This window comes from Suncus etruscus, chromosome 5 (genome assembly GCF_024139225.1).
Source record: "Suncus etruscus isolate mSunEtr1 chromosome 5, mSunEtr1.pri.cur, whole genome shotgun sequence".
Classification (NCBI taxonomy): domain Eukaryota; kingdom Metazoa; phylum Chordata; class Mammalia; order Eulipotyphla; family Soricidae; genus Suncus; species Suncus etruscus.
Window position 1 is genome coordinate 92,566,470 of NC_064852.1, and position 26,220 is coordinate 92,592,689.

General features: G+C 44.0%; 1 protein-coding gene across 1 annotated transcript in view; it reads left to right on the top strand.

Annotated features, from left to right (window-relative positions):
* The first annotated feature begins 6,349 nt into the window (after positions 1–6,349).
* The window catches only part of SP3 (Sp3 transcription factor), a 53,305-nt gene continuing 33,434 nt past the window's right edge, over positions 6,350–26,220 (top strand). Inside the window, exons 1-4 of the mRNA XM_049773401.1 lie at positions 6,350–6,371; positions 6,917–7,101; positions 7,734–7,868; positions 18,892–20,245. Of these exons, the coding sequence (XP_049629358.1) occupies positions 6,365–6,371; positions 6,917–7,101; positions 7,734–7,868; positions 18,892–20,245 (1,681 nt within the window). The 5' untranslated portion in view covers positions 6,350–6,364. The remainder of the gene's footprint in view (positions 6,372–6,916; positions 7,102–7,733; positions 7,869–18,891; positions 20,246–26,220) is intronic.

Consider the following 26,220-nt stretch of genomic DNA (forward strand, 5'->3'; position numbering starts at 1 on the left):
TCTCCCCCTTCCTCAATTCAAGAGCCCCCCCATACTCCCCTCCCCCAAAAAGGACATCAACTAAAAACCATCCAAAGACTGCTTTTCAAGGTCAGAGGAGAGATAATACAGGAGGTAAGCTGTCTTGCATGTGGTCCTGGTACCACATGTGTCCCTCAGCCCTGCCAGGGGATTCCTGAGTCGAGAGTTAGGGACAATCCCTGAGCATTGCCAGGTGTGGCCCCCAAATCCAAATATCAAATAAGCAAAAACCAATCAATCGCCAGACTGGTTTTCATTTTTTTATACCTCTAGCCAAGATTGTCCATTGTTTTGTGGGGGATGGCATAGCTGGTGGTGCTTGGTAGTTACTCCTGGCTCTGTACTTAGGAATCACTCCTGGCAGGCTCAGGGGACCATATGGGATGTCAGGAATCAAACCCAGGTAGGCCGTATGTGAGGCAAATGCCAAACCCGCTGTGCTATCTCTCTGGCCCCCAAGCTTGTCCATTCTTTATTTTCTCTCTCTCTCTTTTTTTTTTTTTTTGTTTTTTGGGCCACACCCGGCGGTGCTCAGGGGTTACTCCTGGCTGTCCGCTCAGAAATAGCTCCTGGCAGGCACGGGGGATCATATGGGACACCGGGATTCGAACCACCTCTGGTCCTGGATCGGCAGCTTGCAAGGCAAACACCGCTGTGCTATCTCTCCGGGCCCTCTCTCTCTCTCTCTTTTTTTTTTTTGGGTATGATCGATTCTTTTTGGAAGTAGATAGAACTAAAGGAAAGAGAAAAACCCATTATAAAATAGAGATTGAATCATGAAGTAATTATGGACACAATCATGCTGAAAGTTACTACTCATTATTTAAGGACTCTAGATTCTGGGGCCAGATATGACTCAATGGTAGGGTCATGTGATTTCACATGACCTCACTTCAATCCCTGGTACTGAAGTGGGGTGTAAAGGGAAAGAATTAAGTATGCTAAAGTTAGTGTATCAGGCTATTTATTATTAGTTAAGTAAAGCTACCTTACTGTTTTGCTACTTTGTATCCAAGAGTTTTCTATGTTCTTCTAAGAGATTTTACAAGGTAGAACTACCCATGCCACCTTTTTACAGAAAGTTGTGATGATTCAGAAATGTGTTGTCAGTCGCCTAAGCTTCCTGGACTGTCATGAAGATGATTTCAGAAGTGTTAGGGATAATTAGAAAATCCAGAACTTAAGGGTGTCAACAGACTGTATAAAGAGACTGGGATTCTTTGAATTATAAAACCTTCAGTCCTTTGTACCATGGTAATATCCTTCATGTGGAGCTTGAATGAAAATGAGGGTCTGACTCTAATGGGGAAGGTGCTCTTGATAAAGGCCAACTATTATAAGGTCAAAGAAATTTTATCATACAGTGTTAGTTCATTGTAATTTTTACTTCACCATTAATTTTCCCACAAGACAATTGTCCTGACAGCTTTTCTGCTTATATTAAACATCCACAACATTTTAGGAATTGGTGAGAATATTCAAAATATATGACCCCAAACACAAGGAGTTGACATTCTATAAAAAACATTTTATGAAGATAATCTTCCTTATAAAGTGCCTACTATATGTTTTGCTATGCTTTATCATTACAATTTTTTTCTCATATAATAGGTGGTTAACTCTGAAACTGATCATTTAAGAAGACTTGATAGGTAGATTCCTGAGACTTACTCATGTGGGTTTGAATCTTGACTGCCACATAATTTGAAAAAGGACCATTATCTTGCTGAGCCTGTTTCCTCATTGATAAAACGAGAACCCTATGATACTCATCTAAGGCTGTGAAGTTTCAAGTTAAACATTGAAAGGGGAGGCACATAGCAAAGAAATGCTCCCTTTAACTTTTGGTAGATTAAGAAAAACAGTAGAAGAGCTAAGCATACTTTGAGAAAGTAGAAGAGATATGAAATATAAAAGTGGTTAACCAGATCTAGTCAATATTATCTCATATGCTTCTGAAATATAATAGTGATTACATAAGTAGAATAAATTTGAAGATTCTTGCAATCCAGTATCAATGTGTGAGAATATAGGCATGTAGAAGGGTCATAATCTCAGCATCAAAGTTTATATTTAAGAGACATTTTTCGGGTGGAACTACAAAATATGTTAGATTGATTCAGAAATAGCTAAATAATGGCAGTCTCATGCTCAGGAAGGAAGGAAAAGTAGCAAGGGCTGTTAAGAGAAGGGGGAGACTGGTGCAGGATTGGAGCTGTTTTCAGCATATAATGGCCAGGCACCTGCAGATGTGTACCAAGTATTATTGTGTGGCTTCCTCTTTATAGAGAAGAGTGGGTTGGAAGGTGACTGAAAGATGTGCTAGTGGACTGTAGAAATTTCTTAGTTTCTTTGACATTACCTTGTTTCCTAGGGATTTAATAAAACATGGAAAAACATGCAAAATAAAAAAAGTGACGGTGGCGCTGGAGGTAAGGTGCCTGCCTTGCCTGTGCTAGCCTAGGACGGACCGCGGTTCGAACCCCCGGCGTCCCATATGGTCCCCCAAGAAGCCAGGAGCAACTTCTGAGCGCATAGCCAGGAGTAACCCCTGAGCGTCACACGGTGTGGCCCAAAAACCAAAAAAAAAAAAAAAAAAAAAAGTGAGTTGGAGATAGTACCGGGGTCAAGGCATTTTGCCTTGAATGCGGGAGTGACCCCTTTAACAGAGAGCCTTGACCTCTCAAGGGTGTGACCCCTTTAACATCTTTCCTCCCCCAAAGAAGTTGACATTAAGTAAAAGGGGAAATCAGATGACACCTAGATCTACTGTGATGTAAATGGTAGCTGTGCAGAGCTTCCATAAATCATCTTTGAAAAGGAAGAAAGTATGCTTCCCTTTCACATAAACAACTGCAATTTAGATTCTTAGATAATGGACTAGTAGGCACAACTGAATGTCTTCTACTGAGAGTGAAATATTGTAACATAAACTATTTCAAGATTTAATTGTGGGTTGGAAGGAATAGAAATAAGAAATCCTGTCCTTTCCAGACTCTATTTCCAGTTTTAAGATATTTTATGACAGTACTTTTTTTTTACATGCAGTCTGAGGGGAATCTTTGTTTACCGTGAAGTTGTGGTATTTTTGATATTACATATCTCTAAGAATATTGCACTAAAAGAATAGATAGCTATATGAGCTTATTGGCTCTTTTCAGAAAGATGAGAAAATATTTTTGCTTCATCAGAATGGTCTGCAGATCGAAAGTATTTAAATGAGGGAGTCAGAGCATGGCACAGCAGGCATTTACTTTGTACGCGGTGGACAGGAATTTGATTCCTGACATCCCATATGGTTCCCTAAGGATCTTTTCCAGGTATGGCCCAAATTTCAAAAGAAAAAAAATGATTCCGGGCCCGGAGAGATAGCACAGCGGCGTTTGCCTTGCAAGCAGCCAATCCAGGACCAAAGGTGGTTGGTTTGAATCCCGGTGTCCCATATGGTCCCCCGTGCCTGCCAGGAGCTATTTCTGAGCAGCCAGCCAGGAGAAACCCCTGATCACCGCTGGGTGTGGCCCAAAAACAAAAACCAAAAACAACAACAACAACAAAAGAATGATTCCTTCATCATTTTCGATTAATGTCAATAAGGAAATGAATTAAATTCCTGTGACCTAACGCTTTTCTCTTTATTGATTGGACTAAGAATTCTGTTGAATGAGCATGGTCAGGATGTGCTGAGATCCATAAAACATACCTACTCCCACTTCTAGAAAAACATCTGAACATCCCTGAAACATCTATGGAGATCATTTCTATACAACATACCGTGAGTGATAATACCAGGACAGAGACAAGGCCTTGCAAGTGAAAGAAACATCTATGGAGATCATTTCTATACAACATACCGTGAGTGATAATACCAGGACAGAGACAAGGCCTTGCAAGTGAAAGACTTAGGTTTCATCTCCCTCAACCACAATTGGAGTTTTTTCTTACCCACTCCATTTGCTTTAATTTTTTCTTTTTTTTCCAAGTCTTTTTTCCTACTTTTTAGAAATCAACATATTCTATCACCTTCCTTTTGAAATCTAAGTGTAAAACAGCACATCATTTATTTTATTTACTTTTTTTTTTGGCTTGTTTTTGGCTCACATCTGGAGAAGCTCTGGAATTACTGCCGGTAAGCACAAGGGGCCATATGAGATCCCAGAGATCAAGCCCAGGTTGGCTGTGAGCAAGGCAAGTACCTGATCAGCTGTCCTCTCGGGCCTCACTACTTACCTTTTATTATTATTTATTTTGTTTTTTGGGCCACACCCGGCGGCACTCAGGGGTTATTCCTGGCTCTGAGGTCAGAAATTGCTCCTGGTAGGCTCGGGGACCACAGGGGAATCAAAACTGGATCCTCCCAGCTTATCTGCGTGCAAAGCAAATGTCCTACCGCTGTGCTATCGCTCTGGCCCCACGACTTACCTTTTAAAATAATTTTTCCACTTAAAGTGGGACCAAAGTATTTTACTGTTTAGAAGAGATTAATTCTGATATTAGACTCACGTCTTTAACAAGTTTTATTTTTGGGGTAATTTCCTTAAAACTTCTCCTTTGTACAAATAAATACCAACTAACTAGCTAGGCAGTGTTTCCTACCCCACGAGCAGATGGCACAGGTCTAAGTGTTTTAGAGCTGAGATGCAAACTCAATCGGCAAAAAAAAAAAAAAAAAATTTTTTTTCGATTATGCACCCAACATCTAAGTGAAGTCAATTTAACTGCCTATACTGGCACCCATCTCTCCAAGCACAATAGGACGGGTCACAGTGATCTCAACACTGATTCTTCTAATTAACAAGTTACCAAGGTCAGTGTCTTCATCCCATTGCCTGAATCCGACCTCTTTCCTGGAGAGCTAAAAAAGAGACAAAGGTCAGCTCTAAGCAGAGCAGTCTCACACATACACAAAACCTGGGCATGTTGTCCTCTCAGAATAGTACACAGACATCAAGAATATCTCTCAAGCATGGAGTGTTAACCTAAACCTAAAGCATTAAGTGAAAGAGGTTTTTAAAGTTTTAACAAAAATGTGAAACAAACCCTCCAAAAACTTCAAGTCCAAAGTTTACTGTGTAAACAATGCGGGTAGTGGACGAAAAAAGGGGCTTGTTTTCCCATGTTTAACTTGTCACTAAGGTGAGTCATGAGTGGGGAATAACGTATGTGCAGCAAGATTATGTGCTACCTTATTATTATGATTATTTTTTTGAAAATTAAACGATCTTGACTGTTTAGGAGCCACCTCTTCCATGAACTGCGACTGTCAAGTCTCTGGGCCACCGGCCAGACTGGGGAGCCCTCCCGGCAGAGGCGAGGTGGGTGCAACTGAGAGACCCTTTTGCATTCCGTGGCAAAAGCTGGCCTGCAGGTCCAGTACAAAAAGCGACCGAGGTCGGCAACTCGGGGCTCGGGGAGCAGCGCCGGCTCCGGCCGTGACTGCAGGAGCTCCCAGAGCGCGCGCGAGAAAATCCTCCTCCAGCCTCGGAGGGGGTGTCTCCCCCAATACCAGCGCCCTCCCCTCGGGCTGGCGGGGCGGGTCTGGCTCGCTCGGGAGCAGCAGCGGCCGCAGCGGCAGCCCGGGGGCTGAGAGGCGACGGCGGCGGCTTCGGCTTCTTCCCGGCAGCGAGCGCGAGGCCCTGGGGGAAATCCGGCGGAGGCGGCCGCCGCCATGGAGGAAGCGTCGAGCCGAGCCGGGCCGGGCCGGGAGCCGCCGGGGACGGATTTCCTCTCAGGCCCAGCGCCACCACCGCAGCTCGGCGGGGGCCGGCCCGAGAGCCGGCGAGGTGGGCGGCCGGGCGTAGTAAGGCCTTGGAGGGGGAAGGCTGGCAGCGGCCGGCCGGCCGGCGAGCGAGCGAGCGACTCGAGCGGGGTAAACAAGCAGGGGAGCCTGGGGAGAAAGGCAAAAGCGCCGGCGCTGCCGGCGCTACCGCCGCCGCTGCCGTGGCCGCTCATTGTCTCTTCCCCCTCGTCTTCCCAACCCCGGGTTGAGGCCAACCGGAAGCGCGCCGAGCCCGCCGGCGGACGGACAAGCGCGCTGGCCAATGAGCGCCGCCGCCGGGGAGCGCTCGGGCCAATGAGCGCGGAGAAGAGGGGCGGGACTTCCGCGCGGGCTGTCACCCGCTTCCCCCCTCTCGGGCTGGAGGCTCCACCTTTTGTGTTTCCCGCACAGTCAATCAAAATAGGGGGAGAGAAAAAAAAAATAGCCCCGGACCGCTCGGGCCGTGTCCGCCGCCGCCGCCGCCGCCGCCGTGCCCCGCATCCTCCGCCGCCGCCGCCGTCGCCGCCCTTCGCCGCTCGCCATGTGTAAGGCGGCGGGGAGCCCCGCCTGAGGTGCCCCAAACACACTATGACCGGTACGTAAGAGCCGAGAGAGCGCCCGAGCGAGCGTTGCCAGCCCGGCGCCGCCGCTCAGCACCGCCCGCCCGGGGCGCCTGTGAAGAGGCGGAAGGCAGTGCGCACTCCCAGTCCCCGGCAGACCGAGCCCGTCCAGAGGCGTCTTCCCCCTCCTCAGACGCAGACTGAGCCAGGCCCCGGGGCGGGCGGGCGGCGGCGGGCGCGCTGCCTCCATCCGGGTCCCTGGCGTGCGTGCGGGCGGGCGGGCGGGCGAGTGAGTGACTGGCGGTGCGAGTGCGAGCGAGCGAGCGAGCGAGCGGCGCGAAGGGAAAGGGGAGGAGAGGAGCGCGGAGAGGGGGCAGGGGCAGCGCGGGGAGGAGGAGGGGGAGGAGGAGGAGGAGGGTGACAGGCGGCGCGGGGCGGGCGGGGGCAGCGGAGGGAGGGGAGGGGAGGGGAGGGGAGGAGGGGGCAGGGCGCGCGCGGTCCGGGCTCCGGAGTAACGCGGCGCGGCCCCCTCCCTCCCTCCCTCTTCCCCTCCCTCCCCTCCCCCGCGCTGTGCCTGCAGCTCCCGAAAAGCCCGTGAAACAAGAGGAAATGGCTGCCTTGGACGTGGACAGCGGCGGAGGCGGCCACGGCGGCGGCCACCACGGCGACTATCTGCAGCCGCAGCAGCAGCCGCAGCAGCAGCAGCAGCAGCAGCAGCCGGCCGGGAACGGCGCGGTGGCGGCGGCGGCGGCGGCGGCAACCCAGGTGAGGCGCGGCGCGGCTTGGCGCGGCTTGGCGGAGCCCCGGGGCGGCTCCCCACCCCCTCCTCCTCCTCCTCCTCCTCAGACACTGTCTCGCAGCGCTCTCCTCCCCGCGCGCCGTTTTCTCCTCCCCTCGCCTCGCCTCGCCTCGCCTCGCCTCTCCCCTCCCCTCCCGTCCCCTCCCGCCAGGCCCGCGCGCCCCTCCCCCCGCCCGCCCCGGGAGCTGCCCGCCCGCCCGCCCGCGGCGCCAACGCTAACGCTCCCGCCCCGCCCCGCCCCGCCCCGCCCTGCCCGCCTGCGAGCCCGGCTGCGCGCGCACCCGCTCGCCCGCCCGCCCGCCCGCGCGCGCTCTCGCCCGCCGCCGCCGCCGCCTTTTTGTGTGTGTCTGCGCGCGCGCGCGGGGGGACGTCCGCCGTGGACGAGGGTGGGGGCTCGGCCGGGTTGGGCGCCAGGTTGCAGGCCCCGGAGCGCGCGCGCGCGCGAGCAGCCGCCGCTGGAGGAGGAGGAGGAGGAGGAGAGCGCGGGCTGGCGAGGGCCCTCGGCGCACTTCCTGCGCGAGCGGCGGGCCCGGCCCTAACCGCCACCCCCTCCTTCCTTCCCTGTCTTCCCTCTCTCTGACCCGCCCACCGGGGGTAGGACACTCAGCCGTCACCGCTCGCTCTGCTGGCCGCTACCTGCAGCAAGATAGGGCCGCCATCGCCGGGCGACGACGACCAGGAGGCGGCCTCTGCCGCCGCCGCCGCCGCCGCCGCCACCGCCGCTGCCGAAGCGGTAAGTGTCGCGCGCGCGGCCCGGCCCGGCCTGCTCGCCCGCCCGCCCGCCCGCCCGCCAGCCCGCCATCGCGGGGCCCTGGCCTTGCCCGCGCCCGCCCGCCCGCCGCCTCTTCTCCGCTCCCGCCTCCCGGCTGCAGCCGGCGGCCGCGGCGCGCTCGCGCTCGCAGTCGTTGTCTCTGCGGCCCGCGCTTGTAAGCCTCAGCCTCGCCAATGAAGGCCGAGAGGGAGAGCGGTGGGGGTGGAGGGGAGCGGGCTCCAAAATGGATGTTGGGCTGAGGCGCGCACGGTGCGTCTCCGAGCCGAAAGGAGCCGAACTGCCGAGCCGAGCGAGGGGAGAACTCCGGGCTGGAGTGCGGCCTGCGGGGGCCCGCTGGCTTTTCCTGCTTCGGGACTGGCGCGCTCTTTCTCTGCTTTTTGCCAAGGGGCTCTGTTGGAAGAGCTGGGAATCGGACCCGGTTAAAAGATGAGAAAAGGCGCGAGGCCTGCTCGCTGGCGGGGCCTTTTGTGTGCGGGAGTGAGCGAGCACACTTTGGGAGTACTTTGGGTTTCGGTCTTTATTAAGCGCTTCAGGCTTTGCAGATCCGTGTTAGATTGGCCTCTTCAGTTCTCGCGAGTGAAGAGAATCGTTTGATGGACGACCGTTGTGCTCGTCCAAGTTCCTTAGCGCTTTTGAAATGGAATATGAATACCGGTGTTGGGAACAAAAAGTACAGGGAAGGCATTCTGGGACGTGCATGTGCCAATGCTAGCCCTACGCAAGGTTGAATTGGGTTGAAAAAGCTGTACTTTGATTTTATTGTAATTGCTAGTCTAGTCTAATGGGTTGTTGTGGGATTCTTTTTGTAGTGTTTTTAATGGGGCAGGGGGTGGAGCTGACCCTCGCTTAATGCAGATGAGTTAGAAATGGCTTGTAAGACTTATTGTGAATTTTGTACTTGTTTAAATTGTCGTGCTAGTTTAGCTTAAAATCAAGGTTGAGACTTCTTCCATTTGTTTCGTAGGAATTGGCTTGTGAAAAGTGATTACTTTGAATCATCTTTGAGGTTAAAAAAGTTTATTGGGTAAGAGTTTGCAGGAAATTCTTAGTATGGCCAGGCATTAAAAGTTTAGCTAATGTTAGGCTAAAGTTAAACTATATTGTTGTTCAGTATTTAACATTTTAGTGATACAGATAATACAGGGGAAGGATGTCTGAATAGTTTCAGTGTCTTGAAAGTTATGATTTTTGGGGCATTCACACATGATTTTGAGAGGCATTATTATTTGTAAAAAATAATTTAGGACTGATATATCCCTCTAGTTCCATAGTGCCAAAGGAAGTTGACATCAATCCTGTAAAAAGCCCTGCAGAAGTGAAATTACAAATGAGACTGCTTCTAATTATTTTTTTAAAGTATTTTTAATTTGAAAACAATTTCTGCTTTACAATGAACCGTATTTAAGTATTAGCTCATTGGTAGGGGAGGGGAAAAGTAGAGGAGGAAGTTAGGGAATTTAAAATATATATATATATATATATATATATATATATATACCTACCTGTCATAACTATGGTTCCCAGCGCAGGGACTAGAATACTATCTCCAAGTGTAGTCTTTGGTGCAATACTTGTGGCAACGTTGTTTCCATGCTTCCTCAGTCCCTCTTGTGAACTAGCAGATCTCAACTTCCATCACAGTTCGAGCATTTTTTCTTCTGTGCATGGTTGGTACCTGTGTATAAAATTTTGACTGAGTAAAATTAGTAACACCTGCTTAATATGTCTAATTGGCTAGCAAATGAAGTTGTTTCTCCACTTCAAAAATGAATTTCAGGCACATATGTATCTTGAGCATCCCCCCATCATAAAATTTGATTTTAATTAACTCGAATTACTGGGAAAAGTAAATTATTTTTAATAATTTACATTTATGGAAAAGCTGCAAATACAACTGTTACTCTATCTCCTTCACTGTTGTCCTTACTAATACTACTACAACCATGGCACATTTGTCAAAAACTAATTTTTTTTAATTTACAGACATTCTGAAATCAATAGTCCCCCCTTTAAATGCCTGCTTTTCGTTCTGGGATTCAGATCAATATTCCATAATGTATATTATTCTGCTTCAAATTAGTTAGTCTAAAGCTACATACATACAACTTTGAGAGTGAAAAGCCAGTTGACCTAACTGTGAGTTTGTTTAAAATAGTTTGAATTCAGAATTTGTTAGACTGTGATAGGGATTTCACTGGCTCTTGACTGAGAGTGTTTGATTAACCTCAGAATATTGCTGAATGGATGTAGTCAGAAAGCAAATTTACCTAAGGCTCTTCATTAATTTCAGTAGAAAGTCAGGAAGTACAATGAAGGGTTAACTCTTGGGGTAACATTAATGCCTATTTGCATTGGTATGAAATTGGCGATTATTATTATTATTTTTTTTTTTTTTGGTTTTTGGGCCACACCCAGCGTTGCTCAGGGGTTACTTCTGGCTGTCTGCTCAGAAATAGCTCCTGGCAGGCACGGGGGACCATATGGTATACCGGGAGTCGAACCAACCACCTTTGGTCCTGGATCGGCTGCTTGCAAGGCAAACGCCTCCGTGCTATCTCTCCGGGCTCGATTATTTGTTTTTTAAGTATGATAATATACTTACAAAGTATCTACTTTGGGATTCATGAGCTGATGTTTAGGTTGTAAATTAAACATAAACATCTTGGTGAGATTATAAAAATAATAACTTTTCCATTACTCGAAATAATATCTAATTAATTTACTAATTATTTTTACTTAAATTCTATAGTGTTGTGGAGGATTTTTTTAGAATCATGAATTCTTACTCATAAGAATAGTGACTGGTTTTCACATCAGCTTCAAACTTCAGACTTGTTTCTAGTTATACTCCAGTATGTTAAACAAGTTTGCTTGTTTCTTTCATAAAGTTATTTGTGGGAACTGAGTGGTCAGTAGTCCTTTTCAAATGCTGTACAACTAGTGGTATGATTTTTCTCATCTCTTCATAGATACAGGTGAAGTTTTTATTCCTTAATGCTGACCCTCCCCCCCCCCCTTTTTTTTTGGTTTTGGGTCACACCCAGCAGTGTTCAGGGGTTACTCCTGGCTCTATGCTCAGAAATCACTCCTGGCAGGCTCTGGGGACCATATGGGATGCCAGGATTTGAACCACCGACCTTTTGCAAGCAAGGCAAACGCCTTACCTCCATGCTATCTCTCCTGCCCCGCCCCTCCATTTTTTTAATGCTCGGTTGTATTATAATGAGAATGTCATAGTAATGCATTACTATGGCAACGTCCAAGCACTATTTGAGGTTGTCCAGTGATTTTGTGTTTATGTAGAGAGAGATGTAGGATAACTCAATTATAAATTTTTACAATAATGCCACTTCCTATGTTAGATGTTTTGCTTGTTCAAAAGAGTTAGGTTACTGAGAAATACTAATTATCTTGAAATTAAAATACTAGTTTGCTTAAGCTTCTATGTCTTTGTGTTTCCAATATTTTTATTATTCAATATATTTACAACTTTTTCTAAGAATGTCTTTTTTGTTTGTTTTTTTTTTTTTGTTTTTGGGCCACACCCAGCAGTGAAGAATGTCTTGTAATTTAAAAAATATATTCAGGCCGGAGAGATAGCACAGTGGTAGGGAATTTTGCCTCTCATGCAGCCGCCCCAGGAAGGAGCTGGGTGGGTTCTATTCCCCTGAGCCTGCCAGGGTTGACTTCTGAGCGTGGTGGAGCCAGGAGTAACCCCTGAGTGCTGCAGGGTGTGGCCTCTATTCCCCTCCCCCCCAAATTTATCCCTTTCCCATTTCGTATTTACTTTTTCCTCTTTTAGTGGTGTGCTGCTATTGGTATGAAATGTCTCTTACATAAGAATTAGCCCAGTATTTAGCCTGGTATTTTGAAATATTTGGGACTTATTGTGAATTGATGGGATTATAAATAGGTTTTAAAGTGGCATAGAGTTGGGGAAGGGAAGGTGGTGCTAGAGGTAAGGTGCCTTGCAAGCCCTAAAGTAGGACCGCGGTTCGATCCTCCGGCATCCCCTATGGTCCCCCCAAGCCAGGGGCGATTTCTGAGCGCATAGCCAGGAGTAACCCCTGAGCGTCAAACGGGTGTGGCCCAAAAACCAAAAAAAAAAAGTGGCATAGAGTTGTCATAAAATGTTCTTTATTCAAAATCAGTTTTATTGATACTTTTTGTTTTGGTTTGGTTTTGGGTCACACCCTGCAGTGCTCAGGGGTTACTCCTGGCTCTATGCTCAGAAATTGCTCCTGGAAGGCTCAGGGGACCGACCATATGGGATGCCAGGATTCGAACCACTGTCTTTCTGTATGCAAAGCAAATGTCTTGCCTCCATGCTATCTCTCCGGCCCCAATATTGATACATTTTTATCATTTTCTTTTATATAATGTTAAACCAAAAACCTGTTTTCAAGAAACATATATAAAATTTTTAGGCTGAGGGATGTCATGTCATGCCCATTATACAAAACCATAGACTGAGATGGGATTGGAATGGTTTTATTTTTTTTTTGCCAAGATTTATGATCCTTTTTAACTTAGAAAGCTTAACATGTTCTTATGACTCTTCAAGGTAATATTTCAAATATGAGGAAATTAATTCTTTTTGTAATTCACACAGCTGAGTTCTAGACTAGCACTGTTATGAATTCATTAATTACCAGTATAATACACACCTCTTAAGCATAATCTTAAAATCTTTATAAAGTCTGGTAGTTTCCTAGTAGATACAATGTTTTTCTTTTCATCACACAAATTATTAATACTTAGGGTGGAGAGATAGTAAGTTGTAGCCCTGGTGAACCTTGGCATTGCTGGGCCTGAGCAACATGGAAGTGCCGGATGTCAGCATCAAACCTTTGTATACCTGAACTGCAGTGAGGTCTCTTGAGCACCAGAGCACCAATAGGAAGACTCTAAAAATTAACACAATAAGGGGCCGGAGAGATAGCATGGAGGTAAGGCCTTTGCCTTCCATGCAGAAGGACAGTGGTTCGAATCCCGGCATCCCATATGGTCCACCGTGCCTGCCAGGAGCGATTTCTGAGCGTAGAGCCAGGAGGAATGCCTGAGCGCTGCCAGGTGTGACCCAAAAACCAAAAATAAAAAAAATTAACAATAAAATTTATTAAGACTAGTAAACTTTAGGGCTGGAGAGAGTACAGGGTGTAAGGCTTTTGCTTGCATACAGCCAACCTTTGTTCAATCCCTGGAACCAGGTAATGAATAGTAAGTACTCTCTGTGAGCACAGCTGAATTGGGCTCCAAAATAAGCAGACCAAAAAAACCCTTGTAAACTTGGGCCTCATTGGTAGTAAAAGGATTAAATTGTCTTGTGTGCAATCAGTTCTATTTTCTTCTCTCCTTTTTTGGGGGGGGAGGGGGTTGTCAGCCTCCTGGGTTGTCTCTGGTAAGCTTGGGGTACTATGTGCAACGTGGGAAATTGAACCTGGGTCAGCCATGTGACAAGGCAAGTGCCCTACTCCCTGTACTGTCACTCTGGGCTCTCACAACCCCATTGCCTGCCCCCTGTACCACATAGTTCCTGAACACCTCTGAGTTTGTGTTCCAAAACCAAAAAACAAACAGCACTCCCCCCCCCCCCAATCAAACCCTGAAGAACCAAAACAAGCCCTGTAAACCTATGTAGTAAAAAAAAATTATTTTCTGTTAACCAAGAATGTCTTATTCTTAGATTTTATCTTGTACGTTTGTCCCCCACCCCCCCTTTAGGGTTTTCTCCTAGGTTCTTTTAAAAGAATCCAGTTTAGAGTCCTGAGATAGTATAGCCCGCAGAATGCTTGCTTTGCACTTGGCCTATCCCGGTTCAATTCCTGCATCCTATATGGTCCCCTGGAGCATCACCAGGAATGGTGCCAGAGTGCAGTCCGGAGTAACCTCTGAGCATCACTGGGCTAGGCCCCAGAACAAACGAAAACAAAAATAAAGGAATGCAGTTTAAGTACAGTATTGTCATAGATTTGGGGGGGGGAGGAAGGGAAGGAGAGAGGAGAGAGAAGAGATCTGTAGTATTAGGGCTATAAGGGTTTCACAGGGAATGCTGGAGAGTGCTAGGAGATGCTGGGGAATCTATTTGAAGACTCATACACAAGGCATATGCTCTAGTCTCTGAGCTATCTTCCCAACCCTCCGCCCCCCGTTTTGTAATTTCTTTTTTTTTTTTTTTTTTTTTTTTGGTTTTTGGGCCACACCCGGTAACGCTCAGGGGTTACTCCTGGCTATGTGCTCAGAAGTTGCTCCTGGCTTGGGGGACCATATGGGACACCGGGGGATCGAACCGCGGTCCGTCCAAGGCCAGCGCAGGCAAGGCAGGCACCTTATCTTTAGCGCCACCGCCCGGCCCCACCGTTTTGTAATTTCTATATTTGTTAGAACTTGAAGAATGATGCGTATAGGGCTTATTCCCATTTGTTCTCAGGGATCACTCGTGATGGAGCTTGGGCCTACTTTGGGTACCAGGGATTGCACCTGGGTCAGCTGTTTGCAAGGCAAACTCCTTACCCACTGAATTATATCTGATTCCCTAAGCTTTTGTTGTACAATCCTGGAATTACTTGGGGGAACTACTAAAAGGGGTTTGAACCTATTGCCTTGTAACCTATCTTACACATGTGTATCTTTTTTTTTTTTTTTTTTTGGGGTTTTTGGGTCACACCCAGAAGTGCTCAGGGATTATTCCTGGCTCCAGGCTCAGAAATTGCTCCTGTCAGGCACGGGGGACCATATGGGGCACCGGGATTTGAACCAATGACCTCCTGCATGAAAGGCAAACGCCTTACCTCCATGCTATCTTTCCAGCCCCACACATGTGTATCTTACACATGTGACAAGGCATCTATCTATTCAGCCACTTGACCACTGCTCTGCTACTTACTCTGGCCCACAAGTTTCAGTGTTCAGGCCTTTACTAATTTGTGCTGGCTTCCACTTTCCCTGCCTGTAGTCTCTTTTTGCCTTTTAGTCTCTTTCACTGAGTCTTAAGTTTATCTTTATAAAACATAAAACATCTGATTGCACTGCTCACTTGCTTAAAAACGTTTTATAGCTTTCTTTTACTATCTGGGATAAAGTTCAAAGTTGTTAACAGGATCTACAAAGCCACTTACTAGCAGCTCTGATAGAAATGTCTAGAAACCCATTCTCTATTACTTAATTCTTTGATTAGGAGCTGCTTCTGAATTTTTTTTTTATGAATCCCCAACTATATGTTTTCCTACAATATTTCTTCTAATCTTTATTAATACTTTTTCTGTTTTTGGGTCACACCCGACTTTGCTCAGGGGTTACTTCTGGCTCTACTCATAAATTGCTCCTGGCAGGCCCAGGGGACCATATGGGATGTTGGGATTCGAACCACCAACTTTCTGCATGAAAGGCAAACGCCTTACCTCCATGCTATCTCTTCGGTCCCTATTAATACTTTTTCTAACTGACCACAGTGGAATTTAAATTTTAATTCAAGATTATGTTAAAAGATTTTTTTCCTCGAATCATTCATGTTCCAAAATAGCATTCTCATATATGGCTAGTATATACTACTATTCACATAATAGTGGCTTCGCTGGGTAGAATATGAACCATTGAGGAAAGAGATTGTGTATCATTTACTTTATGTTTATTTCATCTTGGCAGATATGTACAGATGTTTTGAATTGAGTCATTAAATTGGTTTATACATTGAAGTATAAATGCCTTTTTTTTTTTTTGCCTTTTTTTGGGGGGGCACACCCTATGATGCTCAGGGGTTACTCCTGATTGTGCACTCAGAAATCACTCCTCGTGGTACCCAGGGGACTATAAAGTATGCTGATGATCGAATCCAGTTCAGTGTGCAAGGCAAGCAAGCACCCTACCCATTTTTGCTTTGGCCCACAAGAAGTATTTATCCTTTTTCAACCTATTCTTTACATGAAAGTTGTATAAAGTTTATTAAGAAACCTAATATTGGGACTGGAGCCCTAGCACAAAGGGTAGAGTACGCCTTGCTTGTGGCTGACCTGGGTTTGATGCATGGCATCCCATGTGGTCCCCTGAGCCTGCCAGTAGTAACCTGCGTGCTGCTGGGTGTGCCCAAACCCCAAAACAAAACGAATTATCAAAAAACTTGTCTCCAGGCTCAGTAACATGAAATGGTTTATGTTGTGAGAACAATATTTGTCTTAGTGTTATTCAGTGTTGCAGGCTCTTTGTACTTTTCATTAAATTGCTAACTGATTCAAAGATCCTTAGAAATTGAGCCATAGGTTGAGAATACTGGGCTGGTTATACTTGTGTTCTTATTGTCTAGGAAGAAGTGGAATTAGAGGAAATCACAGATAGAATGACTTAACTGTAATGCTAATTCACATAGATCTTCAGTTCCCTCCCCCTTTTTTTGTTTTGAGGCCACACCCAGTGATGCTCTGGACTTTCTCCTGGTTCTGTGCTCAGGGACCACTCCTGGCAGGCTTGGGGATATATGGAATGTCAGAGATTGAACCCAGGTCAGCCACATATAAGACAAATAAGTGTATTACCTGCTGTACCTCCAGTCCTGGCTTTCAGTTTTTTATGTATTTACCAACCTCTAGTTATGGTAACAGTATGATCTAGTGTTTAAAAAGTCTGGGTTCTGTGGAGCCTGTGATGTAGCTAAAGGATCAAGTATGTCTTGTATGATCAAGTATGTCTTGTATGAGATCTAGATTTAATCCCTGCCATTCCCAAGGGAAGGGGGGAATTTGTCCTTATTGTTTGATAGCTGTATGACTTTTCTCCCTCAATAGTCTTTATTTGTGAAATTGAAATTATGTCATCTACTTCCTAGTATTGTAAAGAATCAGTTTATTTTTGGGGTGGTTGTGTTGGCGCATACTATGACGATGGTCATTTCTGGCTCTGCTTGGGGATCTGACTGTATTAGGGGCACAATGTGGTGTGAGGAATCAAACTAGGATCAGCTACATGCAAAGCATATATACGCCTTATTAGCTATAGTAACACTCGGCTGCTAGATATAAATTCTTATAAACTTCTACCTTAGTATTTAGTATTTAAAAGGCAATCTTAGATGTTAAGCATTGTTATTTGAAAAAAAGCTTACTCTTTGACATTGGCATTTAGGGGCTTTTTAACTTTTTTCTAGATTGATTGGGGGGGGTGTTGGATCACACCCGGCAGGGGTTACTCCTGGCTCTGTGCTCAGAAATTGCTCCTGGCAGGCACAGTGGACCATATGAGATGTGGGGATTCGAACCACTGGCTGTCCTGGATTGGCTGCTTGCAAGGCTACCACTATGCTAACTTTCCAGCCCCCTAGATTGATATTTTTTCAAATTTTGTTTACTTCATTAGCTATGAAAGTGATCCCTGGCATTCTAATAGTTGTAGATTTTAGCACAATGTGAAATGTAAATGCTTGGCTATACATGGAAAGAATAATGAGTAAAACCAGGGTCTGAATCTTTAGCTTTCACATTTTAGAAAAATCTTTCCTATGTGGCAACTTTGCTATATTGCTACAGGACAGTGACTTTTTATGGATATTTTGGGGGGAGAGTTGTCAGTGTTCAACCCAAGGTTTTCTTACATGCAGAGTTTCTTACATGCCACTGTAGTTATTTATGTGCACACAGATACATAAGAAAGACCTTTTGGGCGGGTCCATACCTGTTGTGCACAAGGTCATCTTCTGGCTTTGTGCTCAGGGATCACTCTTGGTGGTGATCAGTGGTCTGTATACTAATTACTGAGCTGGGGTCCCCACATGGAAGGCAAACACCTTAACTCCTGTTCTATCTCTTCAGCCATGTTATATATTTATTATAATTTTTAAGTAGTTCATAGTTAAAAGTAAAGACCTTTCTAACTTGCAAATGGAATAGCTCTAGTAGCAATGGATTTACTCTGGAATATTCCAATACACATTATAAAAGATCAGCTTTATTTTTCATAGCAATAACATGCAAATTTTAACATTTATAATAGATTTGACACTGTTTAAATGGTGCTTTTGTTTTGTTTTGTTTTGTGGCCACACCCATTGATGCTGAGAGTTACTCTTGGCTATGTGCTCAGAAAACATCCCTGGCTTGGGGGGCCATATGGGACGCTTGCAAGGCGGCAGACGTCTTACCTCTAGCACCATCACACCGGCCCCAAATGTTGCATTTTTTTTGCATCATTTGCACCACTATATGTACCATTTATAGTAATATTTTTAGTTGCTTATATACCTTCAGAAAGCGAATGTTTGGGCATATTGGTTTGAATTGTTTAATCTTTTCTAATTCTGTTTTGTTTATTTATTTATTTTGGTTTTTGGGCCACACCTGGTGACGCTCAGGGGTTACTCCTGGCTATGAGCTCAGAAATCGCTCCTGGCTTGGGGGACCATATGGAACTTCCGGGATCGAATAGTGGTCCGTCCTAGGCTAGCGTGCGCAAGGCAGATGTCTTAATTGCTTGCGCCATGGCTCCACCCCCTCTGTTTGTTTATTTATTTATTTTGATTTGGGCTATACCTGGCGAGCCTCAGGGGTTACTTCTGAGTGCAAAGGCACTCAGGAATTACACCTGGTGTTGCTCTGGGGAGACTTTATGGGATGCTGGGATTGAACCTAGGTTGGCCGCATGCAAGGCAAGTGCTCTCTACCCACTGTACTGTCACACTGGCTCCTTGTTTTAAAGCTGTATGAAATTAGAGATCATACTTGAAGGATTAGATTAGTTTAAGATTATTGTGATGGGACCTTTTTCTCCCTGCTCAAATAGCATGAATTGTCTTTGCAAGATCTAACAACTGAACTTTGCAAGATCTAACAACTGAAAATGAGTATTTTTTTGTGATACTGTTTTTGTATTTGACTTTAGTGTTAAGCTAAATCTTTATTTTCAGTAAATAGAACTTATATTAGTTTTTGAGATTTGCTTAAATATACTTGCAGTATATATTTATTTATACCACATAACATTGTCTGTTTTCTTCCTCCAGACAGGTGACTTGGCTTCTGCACAGTTGGGAGGAGCACCAAACCGATGGGAGGTTTTATCAAGTACACAGTCAACTATAAAAGATGAAGCTGGTAATCTAGTACAGATTCCAGGTGCTGCTACTTCGAGTGGGCAGTATGTCCTTCCCCTTCAGAATTTGCAGAATCAACAAATATTTTCAGTTACACCAGGATCAGATTCATCAAATGGTACAGTGTCCAATGTTCAATATCAAGTAATACCACAGATTCAGTCAACAGATAGTCAGCAGGTTCAGATTGGTTTCACAGGCTCTTCAGATAATGGGGGTTTAAATCAAGAAAGTGGTCAAATTCAGATCATTCCTGGATCTAATCAGTCTATGCTTGCTTCTGGAACACCTCCTGCTAATATCCAGAACCTTATGCCACAAACTGGTCAAGTCCAGGTCCAGGGAGTTGCAATTGGTGGTTCATCTTTTCCTGGCCAAACTCAAGTAGTTGCTAATGTCCCTCTTGGTCTGCCAGGAAATATTACCTTTGTACCAATCAATAGTGTCGATCTAGATTCTTTGGGACTCTCAGGCAGTTCTCAGACAATGACTGCAGGCATTAATGCCGATGGACATTTGATAAACACAGGACAAGCTATGGATAGTTCAGACAATTCAGAAAGGACTGGTGAGCGAGTTTCTCCTGATATTAATGAAACTAATACTGATACAGATTTATTTGTGCCAACGTCGTCTTCATCACAGCTACCTGTTACTATAGATAGTACAGGTATATTGCAACAAAACGCAAATAGCTTGACTACATCTAGTGGGCAAGTCCATTCTTCAGATCTTCAGGGAAATTATATCCAGTCGCCTGTTTCTGAAGAGACACAGGCTCAGAATATTCAGGTTTCTACAGCACAGCCTACACATCTACAGCTTCAAGAGTCTCAGCAGCCAACCAGTCAAGCCCAAATTGTGCAAGGTATTACACCACAGACAATCCACGGTGTGCAAGCCAGTGGTCAAAATATATCACAACAGGCTTTGCAAAATCTTCAGTTGCAGTTGAATCCTGGAACCTTTTTAATACAGGCACAGACAGTGACCCCTTCTGGACAGATAACTTGGCAAACCTTTCAAGTACAAGGGGTCCAGAACTTGCAGAATTTGCAAATACAGAATACTGCTGCCCAACAAATAACTTTGACACCTGTTCAGACGCTCACACTTGGTCAAGTTGCAACAGGTGGAGCCTTGACTTCAACTCCAGTTAGTCTAAGCACTGGTCAGTTGCCAAATCTACAAACAGTTACAGTGAACTCTATAGATTCTACTGGTATACAGCTACATCCTGGAGAGAATGCTGACAGTCCTGCCGGTGAGTTGTAATGCATGTCATGCCACAGTTCATTCGTTTTGTTAATGAGTAGGAAATACTTTGCTTTTGAGTCTTTCTCAGTAGCATACATGTTGATATGAAAAGTATAGCCATCAAAATGTCTTCTGAATTGTACCTGAAGAAATTTAGTTTCTGATGTCAGGGATTCATGATCCAGTGTTACCAATTTTATTTTTAGTTTTCCTTACTCAATTTTACATACTTTATTCATGTCTGATTAGTATTGTAAGGCTTACAACATTTCTAGTAGGTGGGATATCTTGGATGTCCTGAAGTAGGTTAAGTGTTTTGTGTGCTGTTTTTGGATAGGGAAAATTTGGTACTGGGAATAAAGATAACTTATGTTGTCTGATTCACTACATAACTGCTAGTTTTTCTTTCTCAAACTTTTCCTCAAGGAAATTGGGACTCTTGGGGTTAAACCTAAAATGCTTTTGTTCTCTTAATACTTTATTCACAGGTGTGTAATGGTCATTTAACTTAGTTGTGTTGTATTCATACATAGATGACATGCATGGAAATTTCAGAAGTTTACTCTCAATGTTGTATAAGGACTAAATAAGTTTTGAAAGTATCACTACCATATTAATGTTACTTATATAATATATCATATATACTTTGCTGAGCACTAAATCCTTTCATTCTTGTACATCAGATTTGAGTTTCTGTGGAGATTTTATTAATATAACCTTCCAATGAGTCAGTGACTTAAATTTTAAATTGAGAATTAGGGTATTTTTATTTATTGAAGTAATTTCCATCACCATTTTAAGATTGCTTTTTCTTTTGATAAATTTGATATATTAGAAATTGTAATTGTTGTAAAGCCTCAGATCTATACTTTGGCATTATAGATCTTTTTGAATTAAAACACTTTTTAAGCTACTCGCAGTAGAGCTCAAGGGAATGATATAGTGCTGTCTTTGGATCTCAGCTTCCCACATGCAAAGTGTGTTCTCTAGCCTTTTAATCTCTTTCCCATCCTGTTTTTTTTTTTGTTTGTTTGTTTTTGGGCCACACCCCGTAACGCTCAGGGGTTACTCCTGGCTATGCGCTCAGAAGTTGCTCCTGGCTTGGGGACCATATGGGACGCTGGGGGATCGAACTGTGTTCCGTCCAAGGCTAGCGCAGGCAAGGCAGGCACCTTACCTCTTGAGCCACCGCCCAGCCCCTCCCATCCTGTTTTAGGTCTTTAATTGCATTTGAGTCTCTGAAGCTTTGGTTTTAGAGCAGCAATTCTCAGTGTATGGTTTGTGAACTTTTGATAGATCTCTACCTAGATTCAGAGCTCTTGGTCAAAACCACTTTGTATGGGAATACTGAAGTTAAAGCCTTTTTTTCATTATGTTGCCATTTTCACTGATGACAGATCAAACTGCTCTTTTGTCTTAGCAAAAATCAAAGTAGCAGCACTGATAGTACTTGTAATTTTATTTTTCTTGACCATTTTATGAATTTGGCTTTAAAGAAAACTGTCAGATTTACTGAAAAATGATCTATTTTTTGTTTTGTTTTGTTTTTTTGGGTCATACCCAGCAGCGCTCAGGGGTTCCTTTATTCACCCTTTATTCAACCTGGCTCTACGTTCAGAAATCGCTCCTGGCATATGGTGGACCATATGGGATGTTGGGATTCCAACCACTGTCCTTCTGCATGCAAGGCAAATGCCCTACCTTCATGCTATCTCTCCAGCCCTGAAAAATGATCTTAATGAAGCAAAATAGTTCTTACTAAATCTTGATTGGGAGTCTGCACATGTATTATTTTACATGTATTAAAAATAGGTTTATTGGGACCGGAGAGATAGTACAGCAGGTGGGCTTTTGACTTGCATGCAGCTGATTCAAACACTCAAACACGGTGGTTCAAATCCTGGCACCATATGGTATCCCGTGCCTGCCTGGAGTAATCCAGAACGCCACTGGGTATGACCCAAAAACCAAAAAAAAAAAAAAAAAAAAAAGGTTTATTTAGATATATTTCACCCTTTATTCAATTTTGTTTTCTTTTTTTTTTTTTTTTTTTTGGTTTTTGGGCCACACCCGGCGGTGCTCAGGGGCTACTCCTGGCTGTCTGCTCAGAAATAGCTCCTGGCAGGCACAGGGGACCATATGGGATACCGGGATTCGAACCAACCACCCTTGGTCCTGGATTGGCTGCTTGCAAGGCAAATGCCGCTGTGCTATCTCTCCGGGCCCAATTTTGTGTTTCTTAATATCGCAAACTTGTGCATTCAGCTGAGGACTACCTTGATTTTTAGTTCATTTTTTTTATTCACCCAAAACCTTAGTAATTACTAGATAGTCAGCTCTCATTCCCTTAACTTGCCCATAGTGCCTTAGCTAGTATTGATTGACTTTATGCTTAATAGAATTATGCAATTTTTGAATTTTAGTGTTTGACTTTATTAAGCTTTTTTTTTTTTTTTGAGGTTTCCAAGAATTGCAGTCAGTATTTTATCTCTTTTTTTTTTTTTGCAGTTGAGTGATGTTTCATTGTATGGATAGATTACAATTTACTCTTTTTTTTTTTTTTTTTTTTTTTGGTTTTTGGGCCACACCGGGCGGCGCTCAGGGGTTACTCCTGGTTGTCTGCTCAGAAATAGTTCCTGGCAGGCACGGGGGACCATATGGGACACCGGGATTTGAACCAACCACTTTTGGTCCTGGATCGGCTGCTTGCAAGGCAAACGCCGCTATCTCTCCGGGCCCTACAATTTATTCTTAATTGATGGGTATATATTTTCTACTTTTGGGAAACTCATGAACAATCTTAGGAGCTGGAATGTGATTTATGTTTTTTGTTATTATGTTTTGTTAAGGAAGAACCTTAAAGGTTTAATTTAGGAGAAAAGCACATAGAAATGTTAAGAGGTTATTCACAGTATTGTAACCATTAAATTGTGTCTGCTCCAGTAGCTTAACATCTTGATTTGTGATATTGTGAATATTAACCACCACAGACAGTATAAAACCTGGTCTACAGTGGATTGGAACATTGGTAGAAGCACTTTAAAAAATACCAGATATGAAGATACATTAGTTAGTTTATAACTTGTCATTGAGATTAAGGGAAGTTGTTGGATCTTTAGAAAAGGAAGTTATGAAACCAAAAAAGTAGATATTCCTGGGAATGAAAAACATTTCATTCATTTTAAGATACTGATTGTTAAACATTTTTGAAATCAGTACATAATGCGCTCCATGGCATGTCAAAGTGTAGTGCCTCCACACCCTAACCCCTTTTTTAAAATTGGTAGTGATGAGTCTTAGGTGAAATAGAAAAAATTGGGGAACAAAGGGCATGAGCAATAGCACAATGGTCCAGGGCTTTTGCCTTGGATTTATCTGATCTGGGTTTAATCCTCAGCAACCCATGTGGTTCTCTTAGTTGGCCAGAAGTGATTCCTTAGGACAGAGTTGAGAATAATCTCTGAGCTGTTGGAGTGTGGTCCCAAACAAAAAGTAAACAAAAAAGATTGGGGAAGACAGCAGCTTTTAGGAGACATGGAAAAAAGAATGAATTTAAGCACAGTATACTACAGAAATAAAGAATGAGCAGTAAGAAACCAATGGCATATTGAGGTTTTACAAATGAGAAATTTCAAAGAATAACAAGAGAAGTATTTGATGAGGCAGTGGCAGAGAATTTCCTTATATGAAGAAGTACAATCTGATACATTTTATTTTAAATATTAAAATATTTATAAAAATATATAAGAGAAAGAGATCCTCAAATTTGGCAGAAAAGACAGATTATTAACAAAGGTATTAGTCCAAACTTGTCAGCCAACAGATGCCAGATTTATGTTATCCTCTGAACTTTTACTCAGAAGGTATTTGGTTGCCCGTGTACAGTTTGTATTATAAAAGTGGCATACATTGCTTACATTTATTAACTTTTTTGGGGGGGTTGGACTACACCCAGCAGTACTCAGGGGTTACTCCTGACTCTGGTCAAAAATTGCTCCTGACAGGCTCGGGGGACCATATGGGATGCCGGGAACCAAACCCAGGTCGACTGAGGGCTAGGCAAACACCCTACCGCTGTGCTATCTCTCCAGTCCCAATTTATTATCTACTTTGAGAATGAGTTGATAATCCTGGCTACACTCAGAATTTTTCTATTTTAGTAATAAAGAACACACTTTTGGGACCGAGTGGTGGCGCAGCATTAGGGTGCATTGCTTTGCACGCTGCTGAGCCACGTGGCTGACCTTCGTGGACCGAGGTTGGATCCACCAGTGTTCCATATGATCCCTCAAGCCAGGAGCGATTTCTGAGCACATAGCCAGGAGTAACCCCTGAGAGTCATCGGGTGTGAACCAAAAACTAAAAACCAACTAACCAAACAATAAAACACACTTTTTATTGAGCTTTAGTTTGTAGTAATCTGTCGTGGTGGTTATTACTTAGTGAAAAGGAATGCTGAGTATAAACATTACGGGAACATGGGTGCAAGATAGAGTGACTGTAAAACATGTTTTGGTGAGGTTTGTGTTGAGGGATCACTCCTAGCAGTGTTATGGAGATCACTTGTGGTACTGGGATTGAACTAGGATTTGCCATGTGCAGGTAAATACCTTAACCTGTGGATTACCTCTCTGGCCCTAGATTTTTGCCATTTTGAGGAGAATGATACTTAAAGAGAATGCTTCTAGTTTCAATAAATAGTTTTCATAGTTTTGGAAAGAAGTAACATAGAGAATAAAAAGACACAATTCCAAACTTGTGAATTGAGTAGTAGGAAGAAAATGATCAATCCAGGGCCTGGGATAGAATATACTTGGCTCTTGATAGTTACAGTGGGGCCAGAAAGATAGTGTAGAATTAAAAGTTCTGCTTTCCTTGCATATGCTGACCCCTGTTTAATTTCCCAGCAATGCATATGGTCCCTCAAGTTCCTCCTGAGGGCAATAGAAGAAATTGTTGGGTATGTGGCTCCAGTTTTACAAAGACAAAGTATATATGTAATTTAAAAAATCCTGCATATTCTATATACTAAAATATAAGCAAATAATTTACTATTGTCTCTGGCTATTGTGTCATAGCTATATCCCTGGCCCTGGACTGTTATTTGTAAATGGTATATTGTTTGCATTTCCCACATAAGTGACTTTTGTGTAGCAGCATCATGTAGTCTCTCTCTCTCTCTCTCTCTCTCTCTCTCTCTCTCTCTCTCGTTCTCTGTCTCTCTCTCTCTCTCTGTCTCTCTCTCTGTCTCTCTCTCTCTCTCTCTCTCTCTGTATGTGTATGTGTATATATATATATATTTTGGGGGAGGGTCACACCCGATAGCACTCCTGGCTTTACACACAGAAATTGCTCCTGGCAGGCTTGGGGGACCATATGGGATGCCGAGATTCGAACCACCGTCCTTCTGCATGCAAGGCAAATGCCCTACCTTCATGCTATCTCTCCGGCCTTAGTATCTAAATATTTTTATATGGATGCTTCTATTTTGTTCATTTCTCCTCCCCCATGATGTGTGTGTGAATCTGCTCACATTTCTAGTTTTCATATGCAAAAGTACTGGAACTCCTTGGGGTAATGACTTAGTGAGGCTTTTATATGTATTACAGGGAAATATTTCAAGTCATCTTTGTTAAGAACATACTTTTTTAAAATAATATTTTTATTTAAGCACCATGATTACAAGCATGATTGTAGTTGGATTCCAGTCATAAACAGAACACCCCGCTTTCACCAGTGCAACATCCCTCTCCTCCACCCTGCCTGTATTCGAGACAGGCATTCTACTTCTCTTACTCGTTGTCATGATAGTTTAATAACTATTATGTAGTTATTTCTCTAAATGCACTCACCGCTTTTTGTGGTAAGCTTCATATTGTGAGCCGGTCCTTCTGGCCCTCATCTTTTTTGTCTTTGGGCATTATCACAATAATGTCTTTATTTTTCTTATAATCCATAGATGTGGCTATCTCTCTCCCTCTG